Source organism: Macaca thibetana, chromosome 15 (genome assembly GCF_024542745.1).
Source record: "Macaca thibetana thibetana isolate TM-01 chromosome 15, ASM2454274v1, whole genome shotgun sequence".
NCBI lineage: Eukaryota > Metazoa > Chordata > Mammalia > Primates > Cercopithecidae > Macaca > Macaca thibetana.
Window position 1 is genome coordinate 26,622 of NC_065592.1, and position 18,837 is coordinate 45,458.

Here is an 18,837-nt window from a genome sequence, read left to right on the forward strand (position 1 = left end):
TTTTGTCTGATTTCTCATGGAGTAGCTGGGATTATAGGCTCGGGACACCACATCTAGCTTTTTTTTTTTTTTTTCGGTAGAAACGGGGGTCTCCCTCGGTTGCCCAGGCTGGTCTCTGGTGCCCAATGCGGGGCTCCCCATAATCTCTACAAATAATCCAGTGAAGGAACACCAGAGCGTGGAAAGCTGAGGACGACCGACAAAGGACTCCCGAGTAGGTTTTCACTTCAAGCTCTAGGGTAAGGAGGGCGCTCGGAGAATTCCAGGGAAACCTCAGGAAAATATGGGTCAGGCAGAGAGTAAGTTCACTAATTACTTAAGCCTTGTACTGCAGTTACTGCGCCGCGGAGGGGTAATTGTGAGTACCCAAAATCTCACATCTTTGTTCCGTCTGGTAGACAAGTATTCTCCTTGGTTCCCGGAATATGGAACCATGAATGTAGAAGATTGGGACAAGGTCGGATCAGACTTAAAACCAGCACAAGAGGGCCACAGTATTCCCCTCTCTGCTTGGTCTGTGTGATCGGCAATTAAAACAGCACTGGAGCCCTTCCACACTGAGGAGGAGGAGGAGGAGTTTCAGGATGACATAGGAAAGTTGAATAATCAGGAGTCTAATTATCAGCAAAGTGAACCATGACAGTCTAGTTTAAAAAAGGGCGAGAAACGAGAAGGTATGTAAGCTAATCTCCAAAAACGTAGAAAAGAAACAGTGCCACCTACTGCGCCTTTAGGGGAAGGTCTGGAATGGCCATCTCCATGCCAGACTTAGGAATTTTTGGAAGGGGAGCCTGAGATGCGCCTTGCAGCTCCCATTGTTGCAGACCCCGCCAGTAACTATGGCGAAAGGAAGCTTCAGGCTTGTCCAACAGCCAATTACCATAAGTGAATGATCCAGGCTTGCCCATCTGCTAACTATGTAGAGGAGTGCTGTGAGCCGGTCCAAATACAAATTATGGCACAGGGACAATCCAGGCATCCATTTGCCAGGCACAAGAAATGGGGGATTTGAAGGCTTGGCAGTTTCTGGTTGTTATTTCGCCAGCTGAGGAGGCTAGAGAACTTGCTCAAGCATGCTGGAAGCCATTTCCTTTTAAAATATTAAAAGACTTAAAGCAAACAATTGGACAATATGGGCCAAATTCTCCTTCCGTTCATTCCTTGTTACAACGTGTGGCTTATAACAGACGTTGAATACGTATGGATTGGGAGGCATTAGCCCGATCCACCCTGTCCCCCTGTGAATTTCTCCAATTGAAAACCTGGTGGACAGATGAAGCAATAAATCAGGCACGCAGAAATGCTCAAGACCAACGTCCCGTTAATATCACATCTGATCAATTGCTCGGAATCGGACAGGCATGGAGTACTCTAAATCAACAGATGGTAATGGGTGATAAGGCTGTTGATCAGCTCAGAACTACATGCCTAAGAGCCTGGGAAAAAATTCACGACGCTGGTTCTGCTTATCCTTCTTTTAACACAGTTCAACAGGGTCCAAGGGAGCCTTTTCCAGATTCTATCACTCCTTTGCTGGATGCGGCTCAAAAGGCTATTCCCGATTCTCATGCCAAGAAAGTGATCGTTCAGGTGCTTGCTCATGAAAATGTTAATACAGAATGTCAGGCAGCAATTAGACCTATTAAGGGATTGGCAGATCTAAATGAGGAAAAAACTTTAAGTGAATACACTAAAGTCTATGATGGCATTGGGGGGCACTTATATAAGGCCAGCATCCTTATATAAGGCCAGGGGGAGAGAGGGGGATCCTATTACTCCCGATATTGTGGGGGGTGCCTCACCCCCCTGCGATGAGGATCGTAACAGCGAGGGGGAGAGAGGGGGTTGCTATTACTCACCATTACGATGTGGATCGTAATCATTACTCCCCCTGCAACGTGTGTCCATTACTAACAATCTCCTTTGTTCAGGATATTAGGAACAATTTCACAGGTTTTGTGTACACAGCCTGCGATAGGAGAAGAATACCATCCTTCTCCTATCTCACCTCCGGATATTAGGAACCATACCACACAATGGGTGTACACTTTTTGGGAGATTTGGGGTAATGTCCTCCTGTGTTTCCCTGAATATTTGGAGACATATCACAGGGCGACTGTACACCCACTACTCTCTTGGCAGGAACATCGTACTTTACCTACTGGAAATTAGGAGCAATATCACAGACTGGATGTCAAGCCACTGTCATATTGGAAGTAATATCATGCTCTCCTCCACAAGTTATGAGGAACAATAACACGGGGGGTGTGTACCTTCTCCGGTAGTGGAAGTAGTATCATCGTCTCCTCCTTTAGATGACAGTGTAGCAGGACGAGCCGCAGACAAAACTCCTCAGACACCGGATTAAAGAAGGAAGAGGTTTTTTATTCGGCCGGGAGCGTCAGCAGACTCGCGTCTTAAGAACCGAGCTCCCAGAAGAAGAAATACGTGGCCCTTTTGGGTCATGATAAATCAAGCATGCGTGGAAAATGTGACGAGGGGCTACATGCATCAGCTAACAGAACAAAAAGTTTTACAGTGCTTTCTCATACAATGTCTGGAATTTACAGGTAACACTAGTAGTTTTGGTCAGGGGTTGATATTATCATTATTATTTTAACCATCAGGGCCAGGTGGTGGTGCCAAGGTCATCTAGCTATTTATCTTATTTCTGTTTCTTTCCAACTTTTTGCTTTCTCTCTCTTCTCCTGTCTTATAAACTAGGGAAAAGGGGAGAGGGGAAAAGCTGGGAAAGACAGCAGGAGAAGTGGTGGTCTCATTCTATATTTCCCCCCTTTGAGAATTTTCACTTTTTCAGTGGGAGTTCTCACTCTCATCTTCACTTTCTGAGTCTCTCTGCGAGATAGAGCGATAGTGATTCATATAATACGCATGTGCTGAAGTTTTCTGATGAACCAAAGTAACAACAAAATTTTTATTATTTGAAAAAGCAAGGGTAATACACAGGGGAGCAGCAAGCAAGTTCCTATTACTAGCAATACTCCCACAACGAGGGTTTTAAATCCTCCTATATCTGGAAACCATTTTCCAAATAAAGACTCAGGATCAAACTCATGCCAAACCTGTACGGGCACATGTGCCAACTTTGTCATGTCCCTGACTATGTTTTCAACCACCTGTCCTTGATCATCTATTTGTAGGCAGCAATTGGTTAAGTTAAATTTTCCACAGACTCCTCCTTCAGCTGCCAGCAAGTAGTCCAAGGCCAGTCTATTCTGATAGATAGCATTTCTCATTTGGGTTTCCTGCCGAGCTAAAGCAGTCAAAGCTCTGCCAGTTTCATTAGTAATTATTTCTAAGACAGCCTGCAACCGTATGATCCGATTGAGCATGGAAATGGGGGTCCAGTATCCCCATGAGCCATCTTGTGCCCATGTGGCCAGCCCATAATACTGTATGATCCTTTCAGGAGGCCACTCATTATCTTTCCAGTTTCCTATAACTATGCCTCTCTTTTCTTAGGAGGCATAGACAGGGAAACCTAGGAGCTCACCCGTTTTTACAGGTAATAAGAAAAAGGACGGTTTAATAGTGCCAATAACACAACTACCTATGCATTTATTATGTAACCGAATATAGGCTCTGTGCCCACATATCCAGTATAGTCTAGCAGGAGCCTTCCAGTCCTGATAAGATTCTGTATGAGCCCAGGCAGTTTTTAATGTAGAAAATTTACTGAATGGGTTCTTTTCAGTGTGATTTAGGCCTCACCAACTAATTGTTTTTGTTGTGCTGTTGTGCAACTTCCGTCCTATACAATTAAGCTTTCCTACAGGGATGGTGAAGTCTTTTCCTTCTCTAGCTATACAGTATTGTCCAATAATTGAGGTTTTTAAGACCCAGAAGCTGCTAGCTTGGGCCTTCTGAACTGGAATTATACCAGGAGCTGGATCAGTGGGCACCAACTCTCGGGCTTCCCAAGGCCATCGGTCTCCGATAGTGGTTCCCCCGCATACATAACAAGAAGTAACATTAAGGGAATGAGCTACATTTTCTGCTAATTGGAGAAACAAATTTTTTGTCTTTTTCGGAAGTTCTGGTGCTGGCAGATTCAGCTCCTCATAAAAGGTTTGAAACACTGGTTTGGGAGAGCGCCTGTAGACCTCCCCTCGGACTAAAATGGCAACGTGGGGGTTTAACCCTGTCCCATCGATCCCCAGGGTTACACGTTCTCCCTTTTTCCAATGGGGGTCTGAGGGATTGGTGATTATTAGTTCCAGTGGGTTACAGTGACCAGCAGCACAGGAGGGGCTGGCTTCCCCCTTCTGAAGATGAACCGGGTCCTTTTTGTTCTTTTTTCAAGTAGCCCAAATAACACATGGCCAAAAGGCACAATTTTCACAAACCCCTGACTCAAGACAAACATATTTATTTTCTACTCTGTAGCTCCTTTGCCAGTTAAGAGAATGACATCCTGTTCCTAGCTTGTTACTATTAATGGCTGCACAAGCATCAAATCTTAAAATTACTTGTTTGGGGATTCCTTTTCCTTCTGTTCTAGTTGTTATTTTACTTGTATCACTTAGGTAAAGGCCAGTTCTTAATCTTATTTCAAAAACGGTGGTTGCAGGGGACTCAGATGGGTTATAACACACATCAGATTGGTCATTTCCCGGGCTACATTCCTTGTACTGAGTGGCATTATACAAACAAGTTTCTTTCAACGTTCCCATACATTCATAAGAACTATAGAACAGAAAGATTGTTTTAATTTGTTGTCCTACCTCTGTGACCTGATGAATATACTGGGAACAGTCACCAGTTTGAGTAAGGCCAATTGAAGTCCTTACTGTATAAGTCCAAAATTTAAGAAAAATGAATCCCACGATGAGATTCCTCATGTTTCGGCCGTGCGTGGACCAGTCAGCTTCCGGGTGTGACTGGAGCAGGGCTTGTTGTCTTCTTCAGGATCTCTCTGCAAGGGTTGTCCGGACTTGGTCTTGCCTCCCAGGTTTCAGGCGCTGCAGGTTTTACAGGGCTGTGGTGGATCCAGGCTGGGATTCCCTCTACCTTCACAGCGGTGGGAGTGGTCAAGATAACAGTCTGGGGTCCTTTCCACCGTGGGCACAAAGAGGCTACGTTCCAGTCCTTGATCCACACTTGATCACCTGGGGAGAAAGGGTGAACTGGGGAGAATAAGCTAACAGGGCATCTCTTATTTACCCAGGCTGAGATTGTTTGTGTAATTTTCCCTAAAGCCTGTAACTGTAGCTGTAACTCAATTTCACCTAACTCTCGGGGAGTGCCTGGAAGTCCCCACAATATGGGAAGGGGCCTATGATATAATATTTCATCAGGGGAATATCCTGTTCTTTTAGAAGGGGTACATCTAATTTTAAATAATACCATAGGGAGAGCCTGTATCCATTTTAATCCTGTTTCCTGACATACTTTCCCTAAACTCTTTTTGATAGTCCGATTCATCCGCTCCACCTTTCCTGAACTCTGAGGCCGGTAGGCAGCATGCAATTTCCATGTGATCCCCAATACCTTTGCTGTCTTCTGTACCAAGTCAGCCACAAACGCCGGCCCGTTATCTGAGCCGATCTGTAAGGGCAGTCCAAATCTAGGAATAAGATCTCGAAGAAGCACACGGGTTACTTCACGAGCTTTCTCAGTTCGTGTTGGATAAGCCTCAACCCACCCAGACTAGGTACACACAAGAACTAGTAAATACTTGTTACCTCCACACTTTGGCATCTCTGTGAAGTCCACCTGGAGGTCTTCAAAGGGGGCTGCTCCATAAGCTTGTATGCCGGGTGGAATGGCTGGACCTTGTCTTGCATTATGCTTTCGGCAGGTAACACACTGCTGCGTCACCGTTTTGGCAAGGGCTGACAAATGCGAGATGTAGAAATACCGACCTAACAACTTTTCAAGTGACTCCTGACCTAGATGGGTGGTTTCATGCACAGCCAGTATAACTGCAGCTCCTAGCAGCTGTGGCACAGCTACTCTCCCATCTGGTAACCGAATCCATCCGTCCTTTTCTTCTTTAGAATAAGTAGGTACAAGATCAGGTGCTTGAGGGAGCAGGGGGGCTGTGACTGATGCCCGGAAGGGGGCAGATGCTGCTTTTCGAGCCTCTGAGTCAGCGCGGGAATTCCCCAAACCCACCAAGATGGAAGCTCGCTGGCGTCCTCTGCAATGCATAACTACCACCTTGTGGGGTTTCCATACTGCTTCTAATAATTGTAAGGTTTCTTGTGGATATTTTATATCCTTCCCCCCAGAGTTCAATAGGCCCTTTTCTTTATATAATGCTCTATGCACTTGAAGAGTTAAAAAGGCATACCGAGAATCAGTGTAAATGTTTACAGTCTTACCTTCACTGAGTTCTAAGGCCCAAATTAAAGCAATGAGTTCAGCTTTCTGGGCTGAAGAGCCCTGGGGCAACGATCTGGCTTCAACAACAGTGTCCAGGGTTACCACTGCATACCCTGCACATCTCTCTCCTTGTGGGTTGATGAAGCTGCTCCCATCCACATGTAGTTCCCAGTCTACTGTTGCCCAAGGCTGGTCCCGGAGGTCAGGTCTGCTAGAGTAAACTGAGTCCAACACTTCTACACAGTCATGCTTGACAGGGCTCTCTGATACCGGGAGCAAGGTGGCAGGATTCAGGGTATTACAAACCTCAATAGTTATGCGGGGATTCTCACAGAGCAAACTTTGGTACTTGGTGAGTCTAGCATTCGTTAACCAATGATGTCCTTTAGTTTTCATGAAAGTCACCACAGCATGGGGGGCCTTTATGTTCAGGTTTTGCCCAAGAGTCAGCTTATCTGCTTCTTGTACTAGTAGAGCAGTTGCTGCCAAGGCCCTCAAACAAGGGAGCCATCCTTTAGAAACCCCGTCTAGTTGTTTCAAGAGGTAAGCCACCAGCCTCGGCCAGGGGCCCACCTTTTGGGTTAAAACTTCAACTGCCATCTTTTCTCTCTCTGACACATACAATGTAAAAGGCTTTGTCAGATCAGGTAGCCCCAGGGCTGGGGCTGACATAAGTTTTTTCCTTTAACTCATGAAAGGCTTGCTGTTGTTGGGATCTCCATTCAAAAAGTTCCCGGTGCCCCCCCTTTGTGACCTCATACAAAGGCTTGGCTACTATTGCAAAGTTTGGGATTCACAGTCTGCAAAATCCCACAGCTCCTAAGAATTCTCTCACCTGCCTTCTGCTCTTAGGCTCCGGTAGATTGCCAATGACCTGCTTTCTTTCTGATCCCAGGCTGCGCTCCCCCTGTCGGATAGTAAATCCCAGGTAACGTACCTGCTGTCGGCAGATCTGAGCTTTTTTCTTGGACACTTTATAGCCACAGTCCTCCAGGTGCCGGAGTAGGGCATCCGTTCCCTTGGCTCACCCGAGTGCCGTGGGGTGTCCCAGCAGAAAGTCGTCGACATACTGGAGCAACACGCAGCCTATGTCTCTGGTGGAAAACTTCTGGAGGTCTCGAGCCAATGCCTCCCCAAAGATGGTGGGGGAGTTCTTGAACCCTTGGGGAAGCTGGGTCCAAGTGTACTGACTCCGGATCTTCCCACTGAAAGGCAAAGAGCTTCTGGCTCTCAGGGGCTAATCTGATGCTAAAGAAAGTGTCTTTCAGGTCCAAGCAGGTGAACCAGGTGTCCTCAACTGGCAGCAACCCCAACAATGTGTACGGGTTAGGTACCGTTGGATGTAAAGTCACTGTAGCTTGATTAACCAAGCGCAAATCCTGTACTGGCCTGTAGTCCTTGGTCCCTGGCTTCGGGAACCGGCAGGAGGGGAGTATTCCATGGAGACTGACAAGAAACTATAATTCCAAAGGTTCTTAGGCGCTTGAGATGGACCTGGATACCTTCAAGAGCTTCTCTGGGGACCGGGTACTGTTTTTGCCTCACGGGCTGGGCCCCAGGCTTAACTTCTATAAGTACGTGGGCTTGGTTGACTGCTAACCCTGGAGGGTTGTCTTCGGCTCACACTTTTGGCCACCGCTTAGCTTGGTCTTATCTCTTGGACCAGCTCAGTTAAGAAAAGCCTCCATTCCTCCTCTCGGGGGACCATAAGGGTCATAATGACTCCCGTTCCAGGTAAGTTTAGCAGCAAAGAGCCATGCTCTGTAAAAGAGATAGTGGCTCTCAGCTTGCTAAGCAAGTCCCTTCCCAGCAAGAGCAAGGGACAGTCAGGCATGTACAAAAACTGATGAATCACTTTATGTCCTCCTACAGTACAAGTCTGGGGCAAGCAGGAAGCTTGCTTTGCTGAAACCCCCGCGGCTCCGATTATGTCAATAGTCTTTTTGGATAAGGGGGCGACCGGGGTGGATACTACAGAATGTTCAGCACCGGTATCTACAAGAAAATCAACGTCTTTACCCCCGACTGTCATCCTGACCGTAGGCTCTTTGGGGGCACTTGAGCCCTGTCCCCCTCAGTCCAATAACCCTTCTGCCAGGTTGAGCGGGGCCCCTTCCTCCTTGTCTGGGGCCTCCTGCTTTGAGTCTCCTTGCTTTCCTTTTAGCTGAGGGCATTTGTTCTTCCAATGTCCCATTTCTTTACAATAAGCACGCTGGTTACGCTGCAGACTCTGACAGCCAGGCTGAGTTTCTTTCCCAGGGCCGCCCTTCCCTTGCCTCTTTAGGGGGACCCCTCTAATTGCTGCAGCCAACAGGTCGGCGTTTCGCCGGGCCTGGTGTTCATTCTCTTTGCGATTTTCCTTACGGCTTACTGCATCCCTGTTTACAAACACCTGGTGAGCTATTTCTAATAACTGATATATTCATCCCTGCAAACCCAGCGTGTTTCTGCAGTTTTCTTCTAATGTCTTCTGCGCTTTGACTAACTAAAGCCATGTTAATCATGCGCTGATTTTCAGGGCTATCGGGATCAAAGGGGGTATACATATGATAGGCCTCACACAGTCTCTCATAGAATTGTGCTGGACTTTCTTCTTTTCCCTGAATGACCTCAGAGACCTTGTTAACGTTTGTGGCCTTCTGGGCTCCCCTCTTTAATCCTTCCACGAGAGCTTCCCTGTATTGGTTCAGCCTTTGCACACCCCCTCTTTCATTTGGGTCCCACCGGGGGTCAGTTCCTGGCAACTGGGTCCTTACATACTCTTGGGGGTTTTGGTAATCAGCTGGTACATGTTCCTCTAGCCACTTGGTTGCTGCTTGGAGCACTCTCCACCTTTCATCTGTGTTAAAAAGGAACATGAGCAACTGGTGGCAATCAGCCCAAGTGGGGTTATGGGTCTGGATAATAGTTTGGAGCAAATCAATTAGAGCTTGTGGCTTTTCAGTATAGGACGGGGTATTGTTTTTCCAGTTGAGAAGGTCGGCAGAGGTGAAGGGCTGGTACACAAAAACACGCCTCTCCACCATGTGACCATCCTCATCTATCCCAGTATACCGCTGCCCTCTCAGGGGCATTTGTACCCCAGTTTTGGGTCGCAAACGAGCTGCCAAGGGAGGGCTTTCTCCTGAGGCTTCACCTCCTCTCTTATCTACTCTGGGTGGCCTAGGGATATGTTTGTCTTGCGGAGGCACAAGCTCTGTGGGCTCAAGAGTGGGGAGCCTCTCTCCCTGGTAAGGGGAGGGCACCACTGGGATCACTGGTGCCATCTCCTTCAATGGATCTTCTGATGTTGGGTCGAACAGAACTTCAGGAGTTGATTTCCCTCGGTGAGTGGAGCGGGATCCTTCCTTGGCTTTCTATCCCTTTGCCACTAGCACTGCTGTTGCTTGCCCTCTTAGCCACTGTGGGGGGTCTAGCACCAGCTGTAACCAAGTGTCTATGTATGGGAACTGGTCTGGCTGTCCTAACTTACCGGTTACCTTATGCCATACCTTAGAAACAAGGGACCTGTCCAGGCTTCCTTCTGATGGCCAACCCACTTCTGATGTTGGCCAATCTATTTCCCACAAAGTTCTAAGTTTTCCTGGTGTCATAGTAACCCCATAGTCTCCATTAAATCCCTTCTTAAAATTTTTCAACATAGTTCCTAGCGGAGTGGGCTCACTTTGTGTCTGACCCGTGTTTCCTACGAGACAAAACACCACGCTCACATCACACGCACACCACAAAACAAAGAACAGGTAAAAAAGGGCACACACACACTTTTTAAGTTTATACCAAACCAGAATCAAAACCAAAATCAGAGTATCCAGAAATCCGAGCCAGTTCAAAACCAAAACCAAAGTATCAAACAATTCAAGTCAAGTCAAAAACAAAAACCAAAGTGCCAGTACAGGCACGCCGTGGGTGATCAGGCCACGCTTCCACTCAAATGGAGTGGGCAAGTTCCAAAGACTAGCCTTAGCAAGTTTCAGATGTGCAGACTTAAAGTGCCCGTTCCTTCCCGGTGTTCAGCCACTGTGTTGATCCTCCGCGGGGGCCTGCTGTGCACTCTGTGCTGTGTACTGGGACCTGAAACAGCACCCAGCACCCTGAGAGCACAGGAATTCTGAGGGTCAGGAAAGAATGAACGCAGCTTCTTATGTGCCCCACCCAATCATCCCAAGTGAAGTATGGACCTGCGAGCTGAAGTGACAAGCTGGAGGTCAGGCAGTTCTGTTACTTAAGCCTGGTTCTTCCTGACTCCAAAGGCCAGGCGCCACCCCATGCTCCTTCCCAGCAGAAGTTGGTTTTCACCTGGTCAGGAGGACAGGATGGCTATTCCTGACCGTTGTACAGCAGTGCCACATCTCCTAGTTTCCAGAACATTTAATGTGCTACTGTGGAGGCCTGACAGCTCTGAAGTAACCCCTTGCGCCCAGGAGAAACCAGGCCTGGAGAGGTGGGATGGGGTAGGCTGAGACTTCCAGTATCCCACGTGGGCATCCCGTTGCTAAGGGCAACCGCCCCTCCCCGGGAGGGTGGGGAAGGAACAGGGAGGCACACCCTTCCTCCCTCCGCGTTTCACTGGAGATGACCTGCGTCCTACCGTGGTTGCACGTGGACCAGCCCAGAGGGACTGGAGTGACTCTTCCCTCAGGTGGGGCGCAGCCGTCCTGGGCGCAGGGCCTCACCGCAATCCCTGGACCCTGCCTCCCTGGGGATCTCCAGGGGCTGTCCCGCGACTCGGTGAGCTGGGGGTGCGGGGATCCACAGACGAGGCAGGCGCCTAAATTGCTTGGGCGGAGTCTGGCTGCTTTCCCCCTCCATGCCCCTCCCTGTGTCCTGGGGCCCCTCGGGTCCTGGCAGCAAGCCAGCAGTGGTCCGGTGTCAGAAGTTCGAGTCCAGGCTGACTCCTCAGACGCACCGACTTTGCCTAGGAGAGCTGGGGAGAGGACAGGCCCAAAGTGTCATCTTTGATTATTCTTTGACCCCAAAGCCAGCCTTGGGCGTGTGCCCAGCACAAGGATTGCTGCTGCCTCCGCAGGCTCTGGCTCGCCCTGAGTTTGAGTCACTTTTGCTTCCTCGCCCCTCTCTGCTCTGTTTGGTTTAAAAAACAAAAACCAACACCTGAGGGTGGGGCGAGGCGAGCCTTGACCCACCCGCTTCCGCCCCTGCAGCCTCGGGGCTCCATCCTCCTGCGTGGCCGCACTAGGGGTGCTGGGGGGCAGAGTGAGGACCAGACCTGAGGGAGTTCTGGGTTCGGCTTCCCAGCAACAGCAGCTGGGGCATCATCAGTGGGGCAGGTGACCCAGGATCTGAGCAGGAATCTTCCAGGTGAAGGTGGGGCCACCCTTCTGCTTCCCACAGCTGCCTTCTGCTCTGGGGGCAACACTGGCTGAGAATCCAGTGAAGTAAGGGCTTTGAAATGGCCTTGATTTAAAAAATAATGTTTAGCCTAAAAAATAATGTTTAGCCATTCCTTTTATATATATATATATATATATATATATATACTTTAAGTTCTGGGTTACATGTGCAGTTTTGTTACATAGGTATACCCGTGCCCTGGGGGTTTGCTGCACCCACCAACCCATCACCTACATTAGGTATTTTTCCTAACGTTATCCCTCCCTTTCATTCTCCCCCACCTCCCGACAGGCCTGCATCCTACCATGTGTGATATTCCCCTCCCTGTGTCCCCGTGTTCTCATTGTTCAACTTCCACTTATGAGTGAGAACATGCAGTGTTTGGTTTTCTGATCTTGTGATAGTTTGCTGAGAATGATGGTTTCTGCCTTCATCCATGTCCCTGCAAAGAACATGAACTCATCCTTTTTTATGGCGGCATAGTATTCCATGGTGTATATGTGCCACATTTTCTTAATCCACTCTATCATTGATGGACATTTGGGTTGGTTCCAAGTCTTTGCTATTGTGAATAGTGCCACAGTAAATACACATGTGCCTGTGTCTTTATCGTAGAATGATTTATAATCCTTTGGGTATATGCCCAGTAGTGGGATTGCTGGGTCAAATGGTGTTTCCAATTCTAGATCCTTGAGGGATTGCCACACTGTCTTCCACAATGGTTGAACTAATTTACACTCCCACCAACAATGTAAAAGCTTTCCTATTTCCCCACAACCTCTCCAGAATCTGTTGCTTCCTGACTTTTCAATGATCGCCATTCTAACTGACATAAGATGGTATCTCATTGTGGTTTTGATTTGCATTTCTCTAATGACCAGTGATGATGAGCATTTTTTCATATGGCTGTTGGCTGCATAAATGTCTTCTTTTGAGAAGTGTCTGTTCATATCCTTTGCCCATTTTTTGATGGGGTTGTTTTTTTCTTGTAAATTTGTTTCTTTGTAGATTCTAGTAATTAGCCCTTTGTCAGATGGATAGATTGTAAAAATATTCCCCCATTCTGTAGGTTGCCTGTTCACTCTGATGATAGTTTCTTTTCTGTGCAGAAGCTCTTTAGTTTAATTAGATCCCATTTGTCAATTTTGACTTTTGTTGCCATTGATTTTGGTGTTTTAGACATGAAGTCTTTGCCCATGCCTATGTCCTGAGTGGTATTGCCAAATGGTATTTTCTTCTAGGATTTTTATGGTCCTAGGTCTTACGTTGAAGTCTTTAATCCATCTTGAGTTGATTTTTGTAAAAGTTGTAATGAAGGGGTCCAGTTTCTCCATATGGCTAGCCAGTTTTCCCAACATCATTTATTAAATAGGGAATATTTTCTCCATTGCTTGTATGTGTCAGGTTTATCAAAGGTCAGATGGTTGTAGCTGTGTGGGGTTATTTCTGAGGCCTCCGTTCTGTTCCATTGGTCTATGTATCTGTTTTGGTACCAGTACCATGTTGTTTCAGTTACTGTAGCCTTGTAGTATAGTTTGAAGTCAGGTAGTGTGATGCCTCCAGCTTTATTCTTCTTGCCCAGGATTGTCTTGGCTATGCAGCCTCTTTTTTGGTTCCATATGAAGTTTAAAGTAGTTTTTTTCCAATTCTGTGAAGAAAGTCAGTGGTAGCTTGATGGGGATAGCATTGAATCTATAAATTACTTTGGGCAGTATGGCCATTTTCATGATATTGATTGTTCCTATCCATGAGCATGGAGTGTTTTTCCATTTGTTTGTGTCCTCTCTTATTTCCTTGAGCAGTGGTTTGTAGTTCTCCTTGAAGAGGTCCTTCATATCTCTTGTAAGTTGTATTCCTAGGTATTTTATTTTCTTAGCAGCAATTGTGAATGGGAGTTCACCCATGATTTGGCTTTCTGTTTGTCTGTTATTGGTGTATAGGAATGCTTGTTATTTTTGCACATTGATTTTGTATCCTGAGACTTTGCTGAAGTTGCTTATCAGCTTAAGAAAGTTTTCTGTGGGATCAATGGTGATATACCCTATTCGATTCTTCTCTATTTTCTTATTTATTAATCTGGCTAGTGATCTATCTATTTTGTTGATTTTTTTTTTTTAAATAGGTCCTGGATTCATTGATTTTTTGAAAGGTTTTTTGTGTCTCTATCTCCTTCAGTTCTGCTCTGATCTTAGTTATTTCATGTCTTCTGCTAGCTTTTGAATTTGTTTGCTGTTGCTTCTCTAGTTCTTTAAATTTTTATATTAGGGTGTCAATTTTAGATATTTTCTGCTTTTTCTTGTGGGCATTTAGTGCTATAAATTTCCCTCTAAACATTACTTTAAATGTGTCCCAGAGATTCTAGTATGTTGTGTCTTCATTCTCATTGTTTTCAAAGAACATCTTTATTTCTGCCTTCACTTGGTTATTTACCCAGTAGTCATTCAGGAGCAGGTTGTTCAGGTTCCTTGTATTTGTGCGGTTTTGAGTGAGTTTCTTAATCCTGAGTTCCAATTTGATTGCACTGTGGTCTGAGAGACTGTTTGTTATGATTTCCATTCTTTTGCATTTGCTGAGGAGTGTTTTACTTCCAATTATGTGGTCAACTTTAGAATAAGTGTGATGAGGTGCTGAGAAGAATGTATATTCTGTTGATTTCGAGTGGAGAATTCTGTAGATGTCTATTAGGTCCTCTTGGTCCAGAGCTGAGCTCAAGTGCTGAATATCCTTGTTAATTTTCTGTCTTGTTGATCTGTCTAATATTGACAGTGGGGTGTTAAAGTCTCCCATTATTATTGTGTGGGAGTCTAAGTCTCTTTGTAGGTCTCTAAGAACTTGCTTTATGAATCTAGGTGCTTCTGTATTGGGTGCATATATATTCAGGATAGTTAGCTCTTCTTGCTGCATTGTTCCCTTTACCGTTATATAATGCCCTTCTTTGTCGCTTTTGATCTTTGTTGGTTTAAAGTCTGTTTTATCAGAGATTAGGATTGTAACTCCTGCTTTTTTTTTGCTTTCCATTTGCTTGGTAAATATTCCTCCATCCCTTTATTTTGAGCCTATGTGTGTCTTTGCATGTGAGATGGGTCTCCTGAATACAGCACTCTGATGGGTCTTGACTCTTTATCCAATTTGCCAGTCTGTGTCTTTTAATTGGGGCATTTAGCCCATTTACATTGAAGGTTAATATTGTTATGTGTGAATTCGATCCTGTCATTATGATGCTAGCTGGTTAATGTGCCTGTTAGTTAATTCAGTTTCTTCACAATGTCAATGTTCTTTACAATTTGGTATGTTTTTGCAGTTGTTCCTTTCCATGTTTAGTGCTTCTTTCAGGAGCTCTTGTAAGGCAGGTCTGGTGGTGACAAAATCCCTCAGCATTTGCTTGTCTGTAAAGGATTTTATTTCTCCTTTGTTTATGAAGCTTAGTTTGGCTGGATATGAAATTCTGGGTTGAAAATTCTTTTCTTTAAGAAGATTGAATATTGGCCCCCACTCTCTTCTGGCCTGTAGGGCTTCTGCAGAGAGATCCACTGTTAGTCTGATGGGCTTCCCTTTGTGGATAACCCAGCCTTTCTCTCTGGCTGTCCTTAATATTTTTTTCCTTCATTTCAACGTTGGTGAATCTGATGATTATGTGTCTTGAGGTTGCTCTTCTTGAGGAGTGTCTTTGTGGTGTTCTCTGTGTTTCCTGAATTTGAATGTTGGCCTGTCTTGCTAGGTTGGGGAAGTTCTCCTGGAAAATATCCTGAAGAGTGTTTTCCGACTTGGTTCCATTTTCCCCATCCCTTTCAGGTACACCAATCAAATGTAGATTTGGTCTTTTCACAAAGTCCCATGTATCTTGGAGGCTTTGTTCATTCCTTTTTATTCTTTTTTATCTAATCTTGTCTTCTCTCTTTATTTTATTAAGTTGACCTTCAGTCACTGATATCTGTAAGATTCTACCCAGGGCTTGAAAGCTTAAGGAGATGAATAACTCCTCCCTTCTCAGGCCCAGTTGCAAGGTGCAACTAGCACTAGCAGCGTGCACCAGCAAGATAGCAGGAGCAGGAAGAGAGCAGGCTGGAAGACACCTACCCTCGCCGAAGACATATACCCCTGAAGATCGAGAAAGAGGTCATCCGGGTACAAGGTAACAGTCACATCAGACTGGGACACTTTCTGTTTACAGAGGGCTATAAAACCTTTGCTCCGTCCTCACTTGGGGCTGATGCCATTTTAGGCCTCAGCCTACCTACACTTAGCTGCTTATTAAAACAGCATGTTGCTCCACATCGCTTTGTGTTGTCTGTTGGCTCACTCTTGGGGTTCAAACTGATACAAGAACCTTACATCTGGTGCCGAAATCCGGGAGGGGCTCTGGTCCACATCCCCCATAGATGTACCCCTCCACCCCAGAGTGCAGGCCACAGCAGCTGGACAAAGGAAGCTCCTCAGCGTCCAGTCACCTCTCTGCGCATGCACATCGGTCACTGATTTTGCCTACTGGTAAGTTTCCCTAGAAGCCCTGTTAACAGGGGAAAATCCACACAGCCTCTCTTAGTTTCTCTGGTCTGAAAATCCAACGTTGGTCCAAGAAGGCTCCAGTGTATACCAGGCACTCACGGATCATCTGGTCTTAGGGGGATGCCTCTAAGTCATTTGATCCCTTTCTGGGAATGAAAAAGGCAGTGGTGACAATTGCTCCTTTTATTGTCTCCCTCAGGCCTTCCAGGACAGTCTCCTTTTCCCTGTTCTCCTGAGCCTACTCTCCATTATGGGAAACTCCCAGTCCTCCATTCCAAAAAATAGCCCTCTAGTCTGCCTCATAAAAAACTTGCAAACCTTAGGCCTCAGGCAAGATATCCACCCTAAGTGCCTTATCATTTTTTTGCAATTCAGTCTGGCCACAATACGAATTGGACAGTAGATCCAAATGGCCCACAGATGGAACATTTGACTTTACAATTTTAACTGACTTCAGCAATTATTGCCAACAACTGGAGAAATGGGGAGAAATTCCTTATGTCCAGGCCTTTTTGTACTCAGATCACAACCTGACCTGTGCAATTCTTGCTCACCTGTTCAAATCCTTCTCCATTCTCACCACCCTGATTGCCTTTCTCTTCCCGACCCTACCTCTTTTTCCTCCTTAGATGGAGCAGACTGCTGTCCACCCTTCCCAGCCCCTACCTCTTCCTCTCAACCATCTTATTTAACCCCCTCAAGCTTCCTCATTGTCTTCTCCGCCGCCATCTATCCCAGCCGCCATCTTCCCTGTTGCCATCTTCTCAGCCGTCATCTTCCCAGCTGCCATCTTCCCAGCCGGCATCACCCCCAAAAGTACTCATTTCTTTTCCTACACCATCCTCTCCTCAGGACAACATTAGCATTGCCTGTACTCATTCTCCTTCCTCACTGCCCTCTCCTAAAGCCTGTAAAACCATCCCGCCCTTTATAACCCTATCTATCCTCCACTGCCTATCAACTCAACCCCCCTTGCCCCTTCAAACCCTCAGCAGGAACCACTTAGGGCTCATTCCTTGTCTCCCACCCATACTCACTCAGATGCCATCTTTGGCCCAAGCCCCACCCTTACTTCAGCGCCTGTGTTAGAGTGTCCTCTTCAGGAAGTAGCAGGAACTGAAGGTATTGTTAGCAGTCATGTTCCCTTCTCCCTCATCGATCTATCTCAAACTAACAAAAGACTCGGTTCATCCCAGAAGACCCTACCTCTTATATTAGAGAGTTTCAGTAACTCACCCAGTCTTATGAACTAACCTGGCAGGACTTCTATGCTATTCTCTCTTCCACCCTCACCCCAGAAGACCAAGACTGTATCTGGACCTTAGTTTAGGCACATGCTGATACAATTCATAACCAAGCTCCTGCCCAGCCTACTGCCGCAGAGGCAGTCCCAACCAGGACCCCCACTAGGATTATCAAGACAGGGCCTCTGGATGCCACCATGGAGACCACATGATTGTGTTTCTCCTTGCAGGTCTCAAAAAGGGTGCCCATAACGCAGGAAACTATGAAAAACTTTCAGAAATCACCCAAGGTCCTGACGAAAACCCAGTCCTTTTTCTCTCTCATTTAACTGAAGCCATGAGAAAATATACCAACCTAGACCCAGCCAGCCCAGAAGAAAACACTATTTTAAACCTTTGGTTCATCTTCCAATCCACCCCTGATAATTGGTGCAGGCTTCAGAAGCTTGACGACAGCCCTCAAACCCCACAACGAGACCTTCTTAATTTAGTCTTCAAAGTCTTTAACAATCATGATGAGGAACGTAAAAGGCACAAAAAGGCAGAGTTTCAAATACTTGCCTCTGCCATCAGGGGCCCTGCAGGCCCACAGGGCTGCAGCTCCACACAGAAGCCTCCTAGCAATCCACCTCCACCTGGCACCTGTTTCAAGTGCGGCAATGAAGGCCACAGGTCCAGACAATGCCCAAACCCAGGTAAGCCCACCAGGCCGTGCCCCCTCTGTGGAGGACCCCACTGGAAGTTGGACTGTGAGCGGCCCCCACAAGGATCGCCCCCATCCCTTCCTGAGCCGGCCAAAACCTCCTACTCGGACCTCATCGGCCTTACCGCTGAAGACTAACCGTGCCCTGAAACAGAAGCCCTGGCAACTACCATCACTTCATCCGAGCCAAGGGTAACCCTGGTGGTGGCAAGTAGGCCAGTATTTTTTTTAAATTAGTATCAGGGCAACCTACTCTGCTTTACCTAATTTTTCAGGACCCACCCAGTCCTCCCAAGTCTCTGTTGTGGGAATTGATGGACAAGTCTCCAAACACCGAGCCCCACCCTCCACTCTTCTGCTCCCTTCACTCCTTTTCCTTCGCTCACTCTTAGTCCTGCCCTCATGCCCAGCTCCGCTCCTAGCAGAGACATCCTTTCAAAACTCTGCACCACTTTCCACTTCCATGTTCCCCATAGTACCCAACACATCCACCCAGACCCCTCTGGGACATCTAACTTTCTTCTACTCCTCCAACCTCCCACCTTAAAACATGCAACTTTTCCTTATCCCCCATCTGTAGTTAACCCCACTGTTTGGGATACTTCCACACCCTCAAGCACAGAACACCACATCCCTGGCCGTATTACCCTTAAAGACCCCACCCAGTTCCTATCACAGAAGCAGTAG

At 46.6% G+C, this 18,837-nt stretch overlaps 1 protein-coding gene across 1 annotated transcript; it reads left to right on the forward strand.

Moving 5' to 3' along the window:
* Positions 1-8,066: 8,066 nt before the first annotated feature.
* On the forward strand, positions 8,067-18,346 carry LOC126937846 (transcription factor NF-E4-like). Its single transcript, XM_050761605.1, is given in 6 exon segments — positions 8,067-8,082; positions 8,301-8,387; positions 10,988-11,076; positions 16,022-16,185; positions 18,021-18,033; positions 18,035-18,346. Coding segments are annotated over 6 exon segments (681 nt in total).
* The last annotated feature ends 491 nt before the right edge of the window (positions 18,347-18,837 follow it).